This window comes from Rhinatrema bivittatum, chromosome 1 (genome assembly GCF_901001135.1).
Source record: "Rhinatrema bivittatum chromosome 1, aRhiBiv1.1, whole genome shotgun sequence".
NCBI classification, from domain to species: Eukaryota; Metazoa; Chordata; class Amphibia; order Gymnophiona; family Rhinatrematidae; genus Rhinatrema; species Rhinatrema bivittatum.
This window is the reverse complement of record NC_042615.1, coordinates 334,785,769-334,805,565: the sequence shown is the minus strand read 5'-3', so window position 1 is coordinate 334,805,565 and position 19,797 is coordinate 334,785,769. Positions and strand designations below refer to the sequence as shown.

The following is a 19,797-nucleotide window of genomic DNA, read 5'->3' as shown; positions in this document are numbered from 1 at the left end:
GAACATTTTCTAGTCCAGAGCAAAGTGAAAATCATTGCAGCAGAATAACCACACTTCAAAAACAGAGCCCTCTCTCAAGGGCCAAACCGTAAAACAAAATCGACTAGGATCATCATGTACAATGGGTCCCTGCTGCAACAGATCCTTCCAGGGCAGCAGTCTCTGTAGTTCAGCATACCACAGCCTCCAGGGCCAATCCGGAGCCACCAGAAGTTCGGTTTCAATATGGCTTGCAATTTTTCAAACGATCCTGCCTATCAGTGGCCATGGCGGGAAGACATATAGTACCCCACCCTACAGCCACGCATGAACAAGAGCAATACTCAGAGCTTTCGGATCCCTTCTGCAACTAAAAAACCATGGAACTTTCATGATGGTTGAGGTCACCAGCAAATCCAGAGATGGGCAACCCTAGTCACCACTATGAGTTGAAAGGCTTCATCCAACAACTCCCACTCTCCTGAGTCCAAGCTCTGTCTGCTCAGAAAGTCAGCCCTTATATTGTCCTTTCCGGCAATGTTAGAGCCAGATATATCTAGAAGACGTTGCTTTGCCCATACCATGAGTGCATCTATCGCCTCTGACATTTGTTGGCGCTTGGTTCCGCCCTGATGATTGATGTAAGCCACAATTGTCGCATTGTCAGTCATTATCCTGACTACCAGGGCTTCTAGATGCTTGGTGAACCTCAAGCATATCAAATGAACTGCAGATGCTTCTATCAATTGATGCTCCACTGATGCTCCTCTGTGCTCCAGTGACCTTGCACCAGCAACTCCTGACAATAAGCCTCTCCCAACCCTGAAGTTTCACATTTGTCATGAGCATTAACCATTCTGGCATCTCTAAGGAAACTCCCTTCCTGAGATGATCTGCTTGCAACCACCACTGCAAGTGGATGCTCACCTCTAATGGCAACTGAAGCCTGTAGTTTCTGTGCTGTTTGCTTCTCAGGTGATTCTTTTGTTGCTATTTCTCATTGCCTTGTCTTATTGACAGCTCCACCAGAAATCCTGCCCCCTGTGACATCACCCAGCATCCCTGAAGCCTGGGATAAAGGGAGAGGCCCATTAGGGGAGAGGATTGAACCAGTTAGCTTGCTGTGAATGCTGATGAACTGAAATGCTGCTGTCTCAGTGCTGTTTACTTCCAGTTAATTCTTTTGTTGCTAATTCTCATTGCCTTTCTGACAGCCCCACTGGAAGTCCCGCCCCCCCCCTCCCCAGTGATGTCACCCAGCATCCTGGGATAAAGAGGGAGGCTTATAGGTGGGCCTGCCCCTTAGTGAGACTTTATGATTTGGACTTTGTTATTAATAAGTGGATTCTGTTAGTTTGCTTACGTGGTGGGTACTTTCATTTTGTAAATAATACTATGCTATGACAAGCAAATGTAAATTAATCTAATTCCTTTACAATATGGTCTCTTGCAATTTTGAGTATTTTAGCTTTTGTAATGTGTGAGATATTAAGGGACAGGTATGCTGGTCTTCCTTCACAGAACAGAAGAAATGTGGGGGGAGGGGGTCCCTGCTAGTAGTCTTCTCATGTCTGCAAACCATGGTCTTCTTGGCCAGTCCGGGGCCACCAGAAGCACTAGTCCCCTGTGTAGCTGTATCTTGTGAATGATTGCGCCCAATAGGGGCCACGGCAGGAAGGCGTATAATAGAGTCCCCTGTGGCCAGGTCTGTACCAGGACATCGATCCCCTGGGACTGAGGTTATCGCCTGCAGCTGAAGTACCTGGGTACTTGGGCATTGGACTGGTTTGCCAGAAGATCCATGTCTGGTGTCCCCCACCGGTTCACTATCATTTGGAATGCTGCGGGTGACAACTTCCATTCTCCTGGGTCTAGACTTTCCCTGCTGACGTAGTCCGCCGTGAGGTTGTCTTTCCCTGCGTTGTGGATGGCTGAGATCTCCTGGAGGTTTACTTCCACCCACGACATTAGGGGGTCGATTTCTAGAGACACCTGTTGGCTTCTGGTTCCCCCTTGACGGTTGATGTAGGCCACTGTCGTGGCGTTGTCCGACATTACTCTGACCGCTTTGTCTCGGAGTCTGTGAGCGAATCGTAGGCAGGCTAGTCTGACCGCCCGTGCTTCTAGGTGGTTGATGTTCCATCCCGACTCCTGCGTTCCACTGCCCTTGGGCGGTTAACTCCTCGCAGTGTGCTCCCCATCCTCGTAGGCTGGCGTCTGTGATGAGCAGGGTCCAGGTTGGTGAAGATAACCTTGTCCCTTGGTTCAGGTGGCTGCCGTGCAGCCACCACCGTAACTGGGTCCGGACCCTGCCCGGGTGTGATAGACGAACAGCATAGTTCTGAGTCAGTGGACTCCATCGCGATAGAAGTGAGTGCTGTAGGGGTCTCATGTGAGCTCGCGCCCATGGCACTACTTCCAGTGTGGATGCCATCAGACCGAGTACTTGTAGGTAATCCCATGGGGGGGGCAAGGTTCACTCAGCAGGATTTGTAACTGGTTCCTCAGTTTTGATCTCCTTGTGGGAGTCAGGCTGACCTTGTCTTCTTTGGTGTCGAATCGGACTCCTAGGTATTCTAGCGACTGTGTGGACTGCAATCAATTTTTGTTTGTGTTGACCACCCATCCAAGGTTCTCCAGTAGAGTTTTGACTCTGTTGATTGCTTGGTGGCTTTCCTCTGGGGATTTCGCCCTGATCAGCCAATCGTCTAGGTAAGGTTGTACAAGGATTCCTTCCTTCCTTAGTGTTGCCGCCACCACCACTATGATCTTGGTGAATGTCCGGGGTGCTGTGGCTAACCCGAAGGGTAATGCCCGGAACTGGTAGTGACGGTCCAGGATTTTAATCATAGGAAGTGTTGATGTTCCTGATGAATTGGGATGTGAAGGTAGGCCTCTGAAAGATCCAGGGATGTGAGGAACTCTCCCGGTTGTATCGCCCTTATTACAGAGCGTAGGGTTTCCATGCGGAAGCGGGGAATCCTCAGGTGGCGGTTGACAGACTTGAGGTCCAGGATGGGCCTGAACGTCCCCTCTTTCTTGGGGACAATAAAATAAATGGAATAATGCCCAGTATTTATTTCTTGTGGAGGCATTGGGGTTATGGCCTCGAGGGCCAGTAGTCTGGTCAGTGTAGCTTCCACTGTCACCCTCTTGGAGAAGTCGTGGCAGGGGGATTCCATGAACTTGTCCGGAGGGGTTCATAGGAAATCCAGGTAGTACCCCTCCCGAATGATGGCTAGGACCCACTTGTCCAAAGTTATCTCGACCCATCTGTGGTAGAATAGGGCTAGTCTGCCCCCTACGGCTTCTTCCCTTGGACGGGTCGGCTGAATCTCATTGTGGGGTGTGGCTGGGGCCTGGACCCGAGCTGGTTCCCCTCATGTTGTGCTTGTTCCGAAAGGACTGGTTCCTGCCCGTAGGGCAGGGTGCTTGATAGTTGCTTCTGTATGGTTGAAGCACTGTGAACCTCTGCCCCTGGAAGCCCGGGGGAAGGGTCACTGGTTTCTCTTATTCCTGTCCTCCGGTAGGCGCAGCAATGGGGACTCGCCCCATTTGTTGACCAGTTTCTCTAGTTTGCTGCCCAACAGGAGGGATCCTGTGAAGGGCATTCTTGTGAGATGCGTTTTGGAGGATGCGTCGGCCGACCAGTTTCGGAGCCACAGTTGTCTCCTGGTAGCCACAGCTGATGACACTCCTCTGGCCACGTGCGCATCAAATCGGAAGCAGCGTCCGCAAGGAATGATACTGCTGGTTCCATGGCCTCCCCAGGGGTGTTGCTCCTGGTCTCAGTTAGGCAGGCACGTGTCACTATGGTGCAGCAGGCCGCTATTTGTAGGGACATAGCGGCGACGTCAAAGGACTGTTTAAGGATGGATTCCAGACGCCACTCCTGAGCATATTTGAGCGCTGCTCCTCCCTCCACTGGGATAGTAGTGCGCCTCGCGACCGCGCAGACCATGGTATCCACTTTTGGAATGCCAGGTGGTCTTTGGCCGCTGGGTCCGGGGGGTACATGGCTGCCATGGCTCGTCCCCCTTTAAATGTGGACTCTTGAGCACGCCATTCCAGGTCAATTAGCTGCTGGGCAGCTTGTAAGAGAGGGAAATGGCGAGAGGTCTGGCGGAGTCCCTCTAGTAGGGGATTCGTCTTAGGCTCCCCAGAAGCACTTGCGCACGGGATGGCGAGCTCCTTCAGGTTGTGGGTGACCAGGTCTGGGAGCTCGTCCTTGGTGAAGAAGCGTCGCATGGTTCAGTGAGGCTTTGTCCCCGGGGGGAGTTTCCCCCTCTTCTAGGGGCTCTGCTTCCTCTTCCGAGTTGTCCGGGTCGTCACAGGTGGGGCTTCTAGGCAGTGGAAACATTTGTCTAGGCCTAGAGGGACCTGAAGGATAAAGGTCTTCTGGTGGAGGCTGTGGCTGTTTAGCCAGAGGCTCCGTCTGCATGTGGACGAAGATCTGTAGCCCTTTGAAGAATTCCACCCATGAGATAGACGCTGGGTCCAAGCTGAGGGACGTTGAGTCCCTGGGGGTCCCCGTCTGAGGGGGTGTCCCACTGGAATTTGCTAAGTCCGGGGTACTCACTGAGGAGTTAGTACTCGGCCCTGGGTGGGACTGGCCCTGGACTGGATCTCCCAGGGCCTCCTCGCACTGAGTGCACAGGGCATTGGCCTCTTCACTTTGTACAGCTCTGATATGGCATGCTGGGCAGAGGCCTTGAGCTCCGTTTCTGGTGGTGCCATGACTATAGGCGTGAAAACCTTTATGCGCTCCGGCGCATCTAGGATGTGCGTGCGGGTTGCGCATGTAGGTGTGCGCCCAAGTCACATGTATGCGCTCGGCCCGATAGGCGCGCGATGTGAGTATAACTTATGCGCGCGGCCCTTGTGCGTGTAACTTTTAGGCGCACAGGTAATTTCTGCGCCTAGATGGTCTTGTGCGCCCGGATCGAGACGGCGGACAGAGCAGCAAATAGGGCCAATATGGCGACGGCAACCACGAGGGCAATATGTCGACCACCTCGGAGGGTCTCCACGTGGGAAGACCCTTGGACTAACCGGGGCCTGGCCCTGCTAGGGCGGATCAACCCGGTGACACTGGTCCCGGCCGGCGACTTGTGCAACTCCTCGAACCTCGAAGATCGGAGTCTATGCTGAACATTTCTACCTTACCTTGTCTTCGGCACTTCCCGGTTTCATTCCGGGCGGTCTCCGGATGCGGGGGGAGAGGGCAAATACCTTCACCGCCACGCTCGAGGGTGCACCTGCTGCCTCTCAGCCGCACCCGAGATCGGGGGCTAGGTCCTCGCTGCGATTCGGCCGCCGGACCGAGGCTCACCTCTGAGGGACCACGGAAATCATCTCGGGAATTCTCAACTGGGGGAGGGACCCGAGGGTATCACCGCAGGAGAGCGGGGCTCATCTTCAGAGGTAGGTTTTCTTCCGAATTTGGGTTTTCTCCGTTGATTTTGTTCTAACGCTGTGAGAGCGTGCAGATAGTCCCTAACTGCTATGGAGACAGAAAATACTGAAGAGCTGCACTTCCTGCAGGGGTATATGTACTAGGGGCTGACGTCAGATTGAAATCTGATCCACCTCCAACTGCTATCAGGAGTACACTATACCCATTGGTCCTGAGTCCATCTGCTATACGCTAGGAAAGTTATTTATGGATGATTTTAATACACATTTTGATGACCCTACTTGCTATCAAACTAAGGAGTTCTTAGATGTTCTTGTTACTATGGGCTATGAACACATGGTAACTACTTCCACACATGAAGTTGATCATGTGCTTGATTTATTATTTTGTCTATAAACTTTGGTTAATCAAGTTTTAGACTTAAATGTTAGGGAAATGATATGGACAGATTATTACTTGCTAACTGAGGATTTTAGGTGTAGAGAAAATGAAGGATGAGATAAAAAAAAAAGATAAGTCGTCTTTTGGTGGATCTTAAATCTTTTTTGGACTGCCGGAAAGATGGGCGTCCGCTAGGCGTCCTGAGGCTCAGGGTCCAGCGGAGACATGGACGCCTCTACGGACGCCTCTACGGAGCCTTCCTCTTGCGTCTAGAATAAGGCTGTAGTGGTCGCTGAAATAAGAACGCATAGCTGATTTAAGAATACAAACTTGAGAATACAGTGTTTCAGATCCATGTATGTACTGTTAAATAATTTTTATGTGCTGCCAAACTGTACACCAGAGAGTCCACAGTGTGGCATATCCATGTATGTACTGGGAAATTTTTTCTATTTGCCCTGCTATTAAATCTAGGTGCACCCGAGAATCCACAGTGTTGCATATCCATGTATGTGTTGTTAAAGGATTTATGTGTGTTCATCTATTAATTTGAATTTCATGTGTTTGCCTCTGTGTATTCCATGCAGGCAGAGCACCGTGCCATCGGCAGGCCAGGACGTTTCATTCGCACATGGACAACTCTGTTTGGCATATGTGAGCGAGATGTTGTCCGAACCTACCGGCTGAGCTCACGGGCAATCTTGTTCCTCTATGAAGATCTGCGCTGCGACCTAGACCCCCGGGCCAATCGCCACCATGCTGTGCCAGGGTTGACTAAACTTCTCGGTGCCTTAAATTTTTTTGGTACCGGAAGTTTTCAAAACCCCAAGAGTGTCGTTGCAGGTATGATGCAGGCCTCCGTTTCACGGCATCTGTCACAGGTGTTGAAGGCCATGATGACGTGGATGAGGAAGTACATAGTCTATCCTATGGATCCAGCTGAGCTGCAACAGATCCGCAGTGGGTTCATGGGTATTGCGGGGATGCCGAACGTGTTGGGTACTATCAACTGCACTCATATTGCGTTTATTCCCCGAGTCGGATGAAGAGAGTGCGTTCCGGAATCGCAAGCACTTCCATTCCATGAACGTGCAAGTGGTTTGCGATGCACACCTTCGGATTCTAAATGTTGTAGCGAAGTATCCTGGGAGCTGCCATGACACCTACATTCTCACGGATGACAGCTCCAGTGGGGAGGAATATGCTCCTCCAGAACAACGCCACGGTGAGCCTTTTATAACAGGGGTCCCCAACCACCGGTCCGCGGACCGGGACCGGGCCGTTGGGGGTTTTTTGCCGGTCCACGGCGCCGCCAAGCACCGGCAGGTGTGTCGCACGCTCCCGGTCTCTCCCGCTGCCGTTGCCACCGGGCTATCAGCATGTTCAAGCCCAGTGGGAACAGCAGCAGTGCTAGAAGAAGCTGTGGCACCCGCGGCTGGCCTTTTTTCTTCCCGCGCCAACCCCCCCCCCCCCGTGACCTGGAACAGGAAGTGATACGCGATGCGTGGGAAGGAGAAAGAGCCGTGCTGCGTGATAAAGTAACAGCGGCGGCTGCAGCATCGGCCCCCGAGCAATTGAAGCAGCCGGTAATCGAGAAAGGAGTCAGCAGCTTGAGCCTCCTGCGGCCGATGGGATTCTTCTTTCTTGGCCTGCGGGGGCGGCTGCAGCTACCATTTGTGCTCGGGGGGAGAGGAAGTGAGTGCAAGAAAGAGAGTGAAGCAGCCAGCCAGCCAGCCTGTGTGTGATTGAGAAAAACTGGTCAGAGAGCTGATGTGTGTGTGTTTGTGTGTGTGTATGTGAGAGACAATGAAAGTGATTGCTCAGGAGGATGACTGATGTGTATGTGAGAGTGTGAGACAGTCAGGGAGGTGACTGGTGTGTGTGTGTGTGTGTGTGTGTGTGAGAGAGAGAAAAAGCATGGAAGTGAGAAGTCTAGGTATGTGAGAAAGCATGGGCATAAGAAGCCTGGTGTTGGGGGAGGGGTGTGTGAAAGAAAGCATGGGAGTGAGAAACCTGGGTGAGTGTGCATGCATGAGAGAGACTGGTTGGTAAGGTGACGGTGTGTGTGTGAGAGAAAAAGACTGGTGTGGGTGAATGTGAGAGAATGTGATTCAGGGAATGAGAAGCCTGTGCATGTGACGAGAGTGAGCATGGGAGTGAGAAACCTGGGTGTGTGCAAGACACAGCATGGGAGGGAGAAGCCTGTATATCTGAAAGAGAACATGGGAGTGGGAAGCCTGTGTGTGTGTGTATGCATGAGCGAGATCAGGTGACTGGTGTGTGTGTGTGTGTGTGTGTGTGTGTGTGTGTGTGTGTGTGTGTGTGTGAGAGAGAGAGAGAGAAAGAAAGTGATTATGGGAATGAGAAGCCTGTGCATGTGAAGAGTGAGCATGGGAGTGAGAAACCTGGGTGTGTGTGAGACACATCATGGGAGTGAGAAGCCTGTATATCTGAAAGAGAACATGGGAGTGGGAAGTGTGTGTGTGAGTGTGAGAGAGAGAGAAAGAAAGTGATTATGGGAATGAGAAGCCTGTGCATGTGGAAAGAACAAGCATGGGAGTGAGAGACTGGTGAGTGTGTGTGTGAGAGAGAGACAGAAAAAGTGATTATGAGAGTGAGAAGCCCATATATGTAAGTAGAACACGGGAGTGGGAAGCCTGTGTGTGTTATGGCATGAGAGAAACTGTTCAGGAAGGTGACTGGTGTGTGTATGCCAAAGACTGTTTGGGAGATGATTGGTGTGTGAGAGACAGAAACTGGTCATGGGGGCATGACTGGTATGGTGTGTGTATGAGAGACATGGGCACTAAGGAAGAGGACCATAAGTATAGAGCTTAGCTTCTACTGCTGCTTCTGGTGTGTGCCACAGCCTGCATGGAAGGGGAGTAGGAGAGCTGTTGGAGGGGGTAAGTAAGGGTGGCTTTTTAAGTTTATTTTTCTTGATTGACTGCCATTTTAATTGTGTGATGTCTGCTTTTTTGAAATATTGGAGAATGTTTAATTGTTTTATGAGTTTTTAATTGTTGGATGTTATTCTGTTCATAGCTGTTTTGAAACATTTATTATGCTTATTAGTATAGTTTTACAATTATTTCTGTGTGGGGATCTATAGCTGCTTGCTAGTTCTTCCTAATAAGAGGTGTATTGGTTTTTAGGACCTGATTTAATATTTGCAGTGTTGCCTTTTCATAGATAGGGTTGCTCCTGTTTGAGTGTATTCCATAATACAGGTGTAACTGTGTGCGGATTAGTTTATGTGCATTACTACAGATCCTGGGAGTATGTTAGGTCGGTTCTGTGTCTGTTACCGAGATGAGATATTTTACTAGCATGTAAGCGTTTGTATCGGTCTTATTTTTTGTGTTTTCTCAAGAGGACTTGCATTGGTGGTAAACTGCTGTCTTTTCATAAGTAGGGCTATTGAGCCTGGAAGTAGAAGGAGTTTGAGTTGCTGTTACTGAGATGACACCAGAACCAGAATATCTTTTTTGTAGGGTGAGTTGTATGGGGAATGTCATAATTCTGCTTTACATCCATTATTGTGGGTCAGGGGGGGTTCCCGTGGATGCAAACTGTACTTTTACATCTAGCCCCGTGACGATCATGTGTCAGTGTGTCATGCATGTGAGAACCTATGGTGAGTTAAGTCACATTCACATTATAAATGTCATAATTAAATGATAAGTGTGCACTAAAATCCAACCCCCTCCATAACCCCGCCCCCATATGACCAAAGCCCCGCCCCTGCCCCACCCTCATCCCGCCCTGCCGGGCCATGGAAAAATGGTCTTGCTTGAAGCCGGTCCCTGGTGCAAAAAAGATTGGGGACCACTGTTTTGTATTTTTTGTTTTGTTTTTTTTTCCTTTTTTTTTAATATATTTATTTATCAATTTTCAATTACAGAAAGTAAAATATCCTAGGCAAGATTACATTCTCATTGGATAAACAGCAAAAAGTACTAAAGCATAATTATTTTTACAATGAAGCAAATTAAATCCAATTTCTTTTCCATATAAGAAACAAAAACATAAAGAATAGAGGTTATCTAATCGTAATCATGCCTATATATAAATTCCATCATTCTATTCAAGTAATATTTAGTTCAGCTAGATAGGGCAAGGAAATTTTAATGGGAGCCATACAGGAAACAAATTAAACATGATAGCAATAACATAGGATTAAACTGGATCAATCCTTTCAAATAGCACTGTGTTAATCAACCGGGGAAGAAGTAGTGGGTCTACGTGCATCTATAAATTGACGGAGTTGGTCAACCTGAAAGAAAATAAAACATTCCTCTCCTTTCCTCAAAATACATTTACTGGGATAACGGAGTGTAAAGGTATAACCTAGAGAGCTAACATCTTGTCTTAGCATTAGGAATTCCCTCTTTCTAATCTGTGCTAAATCCGGATAAATACGTATGGCCTGGCCATAAAATAATAGGGGAAATTTATGGAAGTAATTCCTCATGACTCCGTTTAAATCTTGTACAGTAATAAATGCAACAAGTAATGTATTTCTTTCTAAAACGTCCATCTCAGAGTTCTCTAAGAAATTGGTCAGGTTCAGCGGAATAGCTGGAGTTGCTGTAGGTCTTGTAGTAGAAGATCTGTTATTCACAAATCTGCAAAAATTGATTGAAGGCATATTCTCTTCCGTATAGCCCAGACCCTCTCTAAAAAATCTCTTTAAGGTTAAGAAGGGAATTTCCCCAGCAATTTTAGGAAAGTTCAGCATTCTTAGGTTGAGATGGCGGATGTTGTTCTCTAATATTTCTAAGCTTCTGGAGCAGGCTATCTGCTCTCTTATCACTGCAGCATTTACAACTTGAAGTGACTGAATTTTCTTTTCAGCCTCAGAAACTTTTACTGTGGTTGCAGTGGTTTGTGTTTGCACCTCTAATATTCTTTGTTGGATATTATAATTCAAGGAGTCCATTTTACTCTCCAATCTTTTTATAGCCTGCCCTTGACCCGCCATTAGATCCCACAGTGACTCTAAGGTCACTGCCTCCGGTCTAATTGTCGCAGCAAGAGACTCACCGTCAGCGTCAGATGGCATTCTTCCCAAAAGTCCGTTTGGTAGTGCCTCTCCACCTTCCGCTCCGAGGCAAACCACCATCTCCGGACTCTTTCGGGGCTCCGCGCCAGTCGAGATGCGCCTCTCCTGGGCGAATTCTCCCGCTGTCAGCGTCTGCTCGGAGTCAACATCCACCCCCCCCCCCCCCCCCGTCGCACCGGCCGCGTCATCGACCTGCGACTGGGGGATGACTCGATCGAGATCACGCTGCGCTGGAGGCGGTCTAGCAACAGGGCTGAGGGACGCCTCGTCCGGGGGACCACTGTTTTATAGCATCGGCATACTTAAAGTATGTGGATGTTTAATGCCATTTGGCACGCCTATGAAATGTGCATTTGTAAATGTCATACTCTCTATAATGGTAGAGGTTATGTTCCTGTTTAAAATGTTGCTAAGTTCTCCCTCCTACACTGTTGTGAATGTTTTCATATGCGACAGCGGTAACGTTTTCATTTTTTCTCTTTTTCTCTTTTCAGATACATCGACAGAGACCAAAGCGGCAATTGAGCCCCCCCCCCTGTTATCCTGCCCCCCCAATTGAGACGCCCCCTGTTATCCCGCCACCCCCATTTTCGAGCCACCCCATGTGTCACCTCCTCCCCCTCCCCCCATTATTTTTCCGCCCCAACTCTCTCCTGCCCCACCCGCCCCATCTGCCATGGGAGACTAGGGGGACATTGTCGTTGACCTTGTCGGCCCTGGCTCTCCTGGGCTGCCCGGGGCGGGTCATCAGCCGGAGGGCGGCGTAGCGTCCGGGGAAGGGCCCTCAAACCTTGAGGGGCGCCTGGACTCTATTCTGCTCCTCCTGGCGCAGATTACTAGCGGCCAGGTGACCCGGGAGGGATTGGCAGTGCAGGCGGTGACGATCCTGCACGATCTGCGTTTTGGCCAGCAGGAGATAATTGAGCTCCTGCGAGCAATCGCAGGAGCTCAGTCCCTGCTGGTCATGGCGCAGGCTCCTGCAGGACGGGCACCACCTGAGGACCGTCAATGACGATGCTCCTCCTCCTCCCCAATGGCATGGTCCCTCCCTTTTTTTCCCCAACGCCCACCCTTATCAAAATGTAAATATTTTTTTGTAAATAGTTTAAATTTCAAAATATATATATTTGCTTCAAAAAGTTGGTTCGCGTTTCCTTTCCACAATTGATTGCATGTCACTTATGTGGAGATACTGTGACCATAATCAAGAACAGAATGACTGTCAAGGATGAGGAGAACATGCAGAGCATACAGCAGAGCATACAGGCGGAAAAGAAAGGGAAAATCTACCTGAAGAGAAGCACATGGAATACAAAGGGAAACCTAACCAAAACAGAAGAGGAGCACATGGAATACAAAGGGAAAACTCTACCAAAACAGAAGAGGAGCACATAGAATACAAAGGGAAAATCAAACCAACAGAACAGGAGAATACAAGAGAAAATCTACAGAACAGAAGAGGATCACATGGAATACAAAAGGAAAACTCAACAAAACAGAAGAGGAGCACATGGAATACTATGGTAAAATGGACCAGACAGGCAGAAGCACAGACCCCCGTACAGGCAGTGGGGCATTTCAGTCATAGACGTCCAGAAAGAGACAGGAACGTCCATGAACGGAAGTCGCGACCTGGACCTTCCGCCTGTATCCGGGCGTCCATGATCGGAGGCCCGGCCAGACGTCCAAGGTCACAGCTTGGATGTCCGGCCGGGCGCTCAAGGCAGCGGGGCCTACAGGCGGGAAGGTCCATGAATGGACGCCGCGACCTCGGATGTCCAAGGTCGCGGCGTCCGTTCATGGACCTTCCCGCCTGTATCCGGGCGTCCATGATCGGAGGCCCCGCTGCCTTGAGCGCCTGGCTGGACATTCAAGGTCACGGCTTGGATGTCCTGGTGGAATGACATTTCAAATGACAGCTACCAGCGCACCCTGGATACTGTATAGACGCTGAATACCACTCTATACAGTAAAATGGATTGCACATGCCTACTGCTTCATTGACGCGCTTTGGACGCCGCTTGGATTTGTGTCTAATTTGAATACTGAATCGAGCGGCTTGTGAACCAAAATGTGCGTGCGGCAAACGAGTGGGCACCCGGCACTGCCGCACTGTTTCTTACGCGTCCTTGCTGTATCGGCCCACTAGTGTTTTATGCACTCCAGGCCCTTATGCATCAGTGACATGAAGGTATCTTGCTATTGCTGAGGCAGCTGCTCGGCCGCCTCCTGCACTTACTTCCAGAGGTTCCGCAAGTACTGGCTCATGTACAGCCGATGGGAGGCAATGCGGGCAATAAGCATGGCTCCCTGAAATACTTTCCTACCAAGAGTGTGCATCACTATGTGATCCTTCCTTGTAGTTGCCGAATTGTGAGTCTGAGAGTGCTTGGCTCTCTTGAGAGCGGATTCGACCACCACCAATTAGTGTGACAGCTGATACTTCTCAAATCCGGAAGCCTTCTGGATGAGGTAAACCCCATCCGCCTTCCTGTTCACGGAAGGAATTGTGAGGGGCTGTTTCCAAGATCCTCAGCAACAATTCCTTAAGGATTTTGTGCACTGGGACCGCCACAATCTCCTTAGGATCCTCCATGAACTGGAGGATTTCCAGCAACTTGTGCCTGGCATCCTCCTATGTCAACAACTGAAAAGGGATGGCCTTAGCCATCGCCCTCACAAAACCTATGAATGTTAAGTCCTCTGGTGGAGACTTCCTTTGTTCCTCTGGTGGAGAAGGTTCTGAGGGGAGACCTTATGAGTCTTTGGTGGAGGAATCTACAGTGTTATCCCTCCAGGGGTCATACAAAGCCTCATCCTCACTGTAAGTCCACAGGGGATGAATGAAACCCTAGGTACCCGGCCTTCATCCACAGGCATGGGCACCGGTGGCATTGGTGCAGGCCCTGGCAGCGCTGGATGGGGGGCTGAAGCCTTAGTGTCCCTGCTGGCCTCGACTGAGTTTTATCAGAATAGGAACTGGCAACAAGCATTGTATAGGTCAGGGGAAGCAGCGGTGCCCTGTTGGGCACTGATGACCTCCTGGGAACCGACGCCAGCTGGGTCAGTAACACACCGATGAGAACATTGAGCCATTCCAGCTGTGGTTCCAGAACAGATAGCACGGGCATCGGCACAGTCGGTGCCACAGGCACGATGCCCTGCAGCACTCATTCCACCACCAGATGGACTCACTGCTCCAGTTCCTCCTCAAAAGTTGCCAATGACAACATCAACTGGGAAGCAGGAAGGGTGGCCAGATCTTCCTCATATCCCCGAAGTGGGTCGGCGACTGGAACCAGGAATGGTGGAGACCATCGTGGACCACTTCAGGGGCATCACAGCATGAGTTGGCACCTCCCCAAGCCTGGCATAGTGCATCGAAGGTGACCGATGCTTCCTTGGCTTCCCTCTGTACTGGGCCCAGTCTCTCCCCGGTGCAGAGGTCGATGACGATAAAAAGACGTCCTCAACCTGAAAGCGACCAACAGGGGCCAGTCCTTGGCGCCCCTATCCGCCGACAGCATCGATGGAACCGACGGCCCCACTGATGTCAATGGTGTGGTGCGGCTTCAAGGTCCATCAGTGCAGATGCTGCTGATTCAAACGAGAATGGCTTGGACTTCCTTGACCCAAAGAGCTTCTCCATCTTTTCGGGTCAAGTGCGACATCCCTTAGGGGTCATCTGGGCACACAGATGTTGTGCAATGCTCCCAGTCAAAGGACGCACATCTTGTGAGGGTGCATGATGGACATGGTCCTTGGGCACTGAAGGCATCGACGAAAACCAGAATAAAAAGAGAAATAAATGAGAGCAGTGACAGTGGGCGAAGCCAGTGGGCATAGAGGCACTGCCGCCGGGGGTGGGGTGGGAACAGCGCAAAAGTAAACATATCGAAGACACCGAAAAATCTGATTAAGGAGCTTAAGGGGGAGCACCAAGAGGGGACCCGGCATCGATGGAAAGTGAAAACCCCCGAAAAAATTCAGTGAAAATGTTTTTCAAGGCAATTTCCAGAGAAAAAGCCACAAGCTCACAAAACCATAGAAAGAAAGAGAGAGACTGAAGAGAGACCCCCACGTGGACATATAGTATAGAGCATGCTGGGCATGCTCAGGGTGCCTAGTCAAAGTTCCAGAAACTCTGACATAAGTTTTCCGTGCCAGATTCTATCCGCTGATGTCACCCATGTGCGAGGACTACCATCCTGCTTGTCCTACGAGAATTATTTTGTCCATCAAAGAGGAATTACCTCTGCTTTAAATTATCAGTTTCTCTTAAAAATATATTGCCTATAAAACTTTAAAAGCAAAAAGTTTCAAAATCTGAACACCCCTACTAAAGAAAGATTGTTTCTTTTAAAAAAAAAATCTTTATGAAATGTGAAATTATGCCCTTTCATCTTTTCCATATTATCTGGTTTGAGTTTATTTTAACACTAATAAAATGGCTTCTTAACTTCAATTATATAATTTAATTTTTGATTTATATTCCGCCTTTCGCAACTGGTCAGTGGCTTCAAAGTGGATTTCAGTCAGGTACTATAGGTATTTCCCTGTCCCCCAAGAGGGCTTACAAACTAGGGGCCTCATTTACTAAATGGGAAAAAAAAAGCTTGTAATTTTGCTAATATGGGCTACTACTCAGCTCCTGAAACTGAAAGCATAAACTGCCTAAAGACAAAGCAAAAATAAACATCCTGAGACAGACTGAAAAGGTAACAGTCTCTGTACGTACCAGTTTGTTGTTGCTGCTGCTGGGTATTGAATCCTCCAAATCCTAAACCAGTCCCCAAACCAGTTCCAAGGCCAGTACCAGTTCCTCCTGCTGCTGCGCCAAAACTTGTACCAAAACCAAAACCTTTGTTCTGAGTGGCACCAAACAGTCCTTAAAAAATAAACAAAAGACAGTAGCTATAAAACATCTGATTCCTAATTCTGACATAAATGTTAATGTTAAGGCCAGATTTAACTTGTTTGCAAAAAAGTGCAAGGCATTTCAATTTGCTTGCATAGTTTTGACATAAATTTTTTATTTATTTTTATTTATTTATATTCTGCTTTTCACATTTTTTTTTTCAGCACTTCAAAGTGGATTACATGCAGGTACTGTTGGTATTTCCCTATCCCCAGAGGGCTTACAATCTATGTTTGTACCTGAGGCAATGGAGGGTAAAGTGACTTGCCCAAGGTCACAAGGAGTGACAGCGGGACTCGAACCCAGGTCTCCTGGTTTGTCGTAGCCCACTGCTCTAACCACTAGGCTACTCCTCCACCAACATCTTTTGCCCAAGGGATTTTTATTTCCTGTAATTTGAGGAAGGCAAAAAATTCCATAGACACAATCATGCAAGTATAAAACTGCAACTTTTGCCTTATTCTTAAACTATCCATTATCAAGCAGAAGTCCCACCAAAGCTTTCACATGTACAATTTTATCATCTGAATTTTTCTCCTCTTCCAGAAGGTACAAGAATTAGAATCCTCGAGCAAGAGTTGTGTTATCTCAAAGCTGTATTCATGGATTTTTCGCATATTTATCAAAAATAAAAATCTAACCCTTAATGAGGGCATAACAGCATCTCTCTCCTTAAGAAAGAAGTTAGTCACTGTTGGGGAGCTGCACATATTAAACTTATTAGGTGTTTAATGCTCCTTTTGCATGTCCACCATAGTGGTGAAGTTACTTTTCTAATAGTAGTTTTTTTTCCTTTTAAGATAAGTTCTGTTTGGTTTCTTCCCGCGCCCCCGCCTCCCCTCTCCCAAGTATAGTGGACTTGAAATTCCTGGGGGTAAATTCATTATTTCTAATTGTTTAACAATTTTACAATTAATCTATCTCTCGGACATATTTGTCGTCAACATTTGTTATATTTGATTATTTTTTTGAAAACCTTACAAATGGAAAAAAATAAATAAATAAAGAGGCTAATATTCAAAAGAAAGCTGAGCTCCTAAATTTAGTCACCTATGTTCACTTATAATAGGCACCTAAATTTAAGCCTTTTTACTCACTTAACTTTAGGTGCCTAGAGCTGAAAAATCAAAACTGAACATCTAACTTCGTTCCTAAGACTTTTTAATGCCTTAATGGGCCGATACAGTAAAGTCCGCGGGAGAGCGGGCATACGCCTGCTCTCCCGGCGCGTGCACAGGCCACTCTCCTGTGCGCGCGATTCAGTATGCAAATTAGGTCCGGCAGTAGAAACAGGTAAAAAGAGGCGCTAGGGACACTAGCGCGTCCCTAGCGCCTCTTTAGGGACAGGAGCGGTGGCTGTCAGCGGGTTTGACAGCCGACGCTCAATTTTGCCGGCGTCGGTTCTCGAGCCCGCTGACAGCCACGGGCTCGGAAACCGGACCCCGGCAAAATTGAGCGTCCGGTTTTCAACCCGCGAGCCTACTTCGAATTTTTTTTTTTTACCCTTCGGGGCCTCCAACTTAATATCGCCATGATATTAGGTCGGAGGGTGCACAGAAAAGTAGTTTTTACTGCTTTTCTGTGCACTTCCCCGGCACCAGCAGAAATTAGCGCCTACCTCAGGGTAGGCGCTAATTTCTTAAAGTAAAATGTGCAGCTTGGCTGCACATTTTACTTACTGAACCGCGTGGGAATACCTAATAGGGCCATCAACATGCATTTGCATGTTGCAGGCGCTATCAGGTTCGGGGGGGTTGGACGCGCGTTTTCGACCCCTTACTAAATAAGGGGTAACGCTAGCGCGTTGAAAACGACGGAGCGCACTGTACTATATCGGCCCATAAGTTAGGCGCCTAAATCTTTTGAAATATCAGCCTGTTAGGTACCACATTTAAACTCTGGATCTCTAGTTTTATTGAATAGCAGTGAAGCTCTGCAGTTGTCCTGTAGATCCTTAAGGGTTTTACCAACTCTTCATTATTTGGAAGCTGCTCCTCAAGGCAGATCTTTCAATGCTCATCCATGCCTTGGGCACTTTCTAGGCCTGTGTTTCCCAACCTTTTCAAGCCCAAGGTTACTCCTGGGGAAATTCTGCGCACAAAAACTTAAAATTCAGCAAACTTTATATTGGTCTAAATTACACAATTTACATGACAGTCTTTAAGTAATTACATTTTAAATTAATACAGAAAAAAGTTATTACTTAAAGATGCAGAATTTTAAATATTTTGAGCAGAATTTCCCTAGAAATTCACTGTAAGAGTGTCCCTTCTACTGACTCTCCCTACTCCCCTGGCCAGTTTGCCCTCTCAGGCCCCAACTCCTCCACCTGCCAGTATCTCTCCCCTCCACCTTTAGGCTCAACCCCTTCCACTCTATCGCCAGTCCCAGAGTTTGACCCCATTCTCAGTACTGCCCCTCACACAGGCTCCCTCTGTCCCTCCCTCTGTCCCTCCCTCTCACACACATGCTCCCCCTCTCTCTAATACACATACACACACCCTCATACAGGCTCCCTCACTCTCGCGCGCACACACACACATCCCCTCATACAGGGCCCTCTTTCTTGCATACACACCCACACAAACTCCCTTTCTCTCTTACACATACATCCTCACACAGGCTACCTATGTCCCTCTCATGCACCCCTTCACACAGGTTCTGTCTCACACATACACCATCCCTTCACACCAGCTAGCACCCTCACATACACACGAGCTTCCAATCTCTCACGCACATATACACTCCTTCACAATCTTCTCATATAGGCTCCCTCTCTCTGAAACCCATACTCAGGCATCCCCCCGGTCTCTTACCTCCCATGCTCGCTCTCTCTCTCTCTCTCACACACACACACACTCTCTCTCACCAGGGCCTTCCTTCTTCGCCGCGAGCAGAGCACACTCCGTTCGCGGCACATGGGGGCTTTCCATCTTTACTGCGAATGGTACGCTGGGGCCTTCATCTTCGCTGCGAACGGAGCATGTCCTGTGGCACACATGGGATGCACTCCACAGCATGCCGGGGTCTCCTCTGCTATTTTCGGCGCAGAATTTGGCAATTCTGCACAGGGAGGGAATTCTGCTCAAATTCTGCGCTCCGCAGTCGCACAGAATTTCCCCAGGGCTACAAGGTACACACCTATATTAACAAAAATATTGTGTGGCACACCAGCCTCCATAGCACAGGCAATGCAGGCATGAAGAGAACTCGTATGGTCAAAAGAAGAGCTAGGAAAGCACTAAATGCCCCACCACACTCTACCAAATTTTAAAACAAAGAGAAAGACAGAAAAGGGATGGAAATATAATATAAACCAATCATAATGGGCCAGTTCCCTCTATATATACAGGTGTAGGAGAAGGGAGAAGTCTGTGTAATGCAGGCAGCCAGCACAACTACTTTGGTTGCTGCATGTGGCTGCCAGATCTCCTCCATTGCTGCTGTTGCTCCCAGCACTCATTGCAAGCTCTTCATATCTCAATCAGCCTGAGGATAAGATAGAGGCTGGAAGCAGAGAAGAGCAGGAGGTGGTATTGCATGCCGCACAAAGCAGAGCCTAGCTATCCATATCCTGCATGCTGCCCATTAATTATCACACCCGAGGCATATGCTGTAGGTAGGAAGAAGAGGCATGCATGATTACACATGTTCTCAGAAAGGAGCACTTATATGTTTAAGAGCCACTGCTAGTGACTCTTCTTACTGTGAACTGCTGACAGGTGCTGGTCTGCATCAGAACATCAGGCAGTGATGACTTTTCTGTGGTATACCTGGTCTGAAGGCACACCAGAGTATTTTGGCATGCTGGTTGGGAAAGCAGAATTGCTTACCTGTAACAGGTGTTCTTTTAGGACAGCAGGATGTCAGTCCTCACACAAATGGGTGACATCAGATGAAGCCCCAGCACAGAAAACTTATGTCAAAGTTTCTAGAATGCCACTATCCTTCTTCAGACTTGTAACATAGAATTACAAAAAAATAAAACAAACAGAAGAAATCCAACTCCACGGAGTGGCAGGAAGATTTTGTGAGGAC

General features: G+C 48.5%; 1 protein-coding gene across 3 annotated transcripts in view; it reads right to left on the bottom strand.

Moving 5' to 3' along the window:
• NUP54 (nucleoporin 54) overlaps positions 1 to 19,797 on the bottom strand; it is a 285,045-nt gene that overhangs the window by 152,243 nt on the left and 113,005 nt on the right. For all 3 annotated transcript variants that reach the window (XM_029598453.1, XM_029598462.1, XM_029598444.1), the window contains exon 4: positions 15,580 to 15,729. In XM_029598453.1, the coding sequence (XP_029454313.1) occupies positions 15,580 to 15,729 (150 nt within the window). The remainder of the gene's footprint in view (positions 1 to 15,579; positions 15,730 to 19,797) is intronic.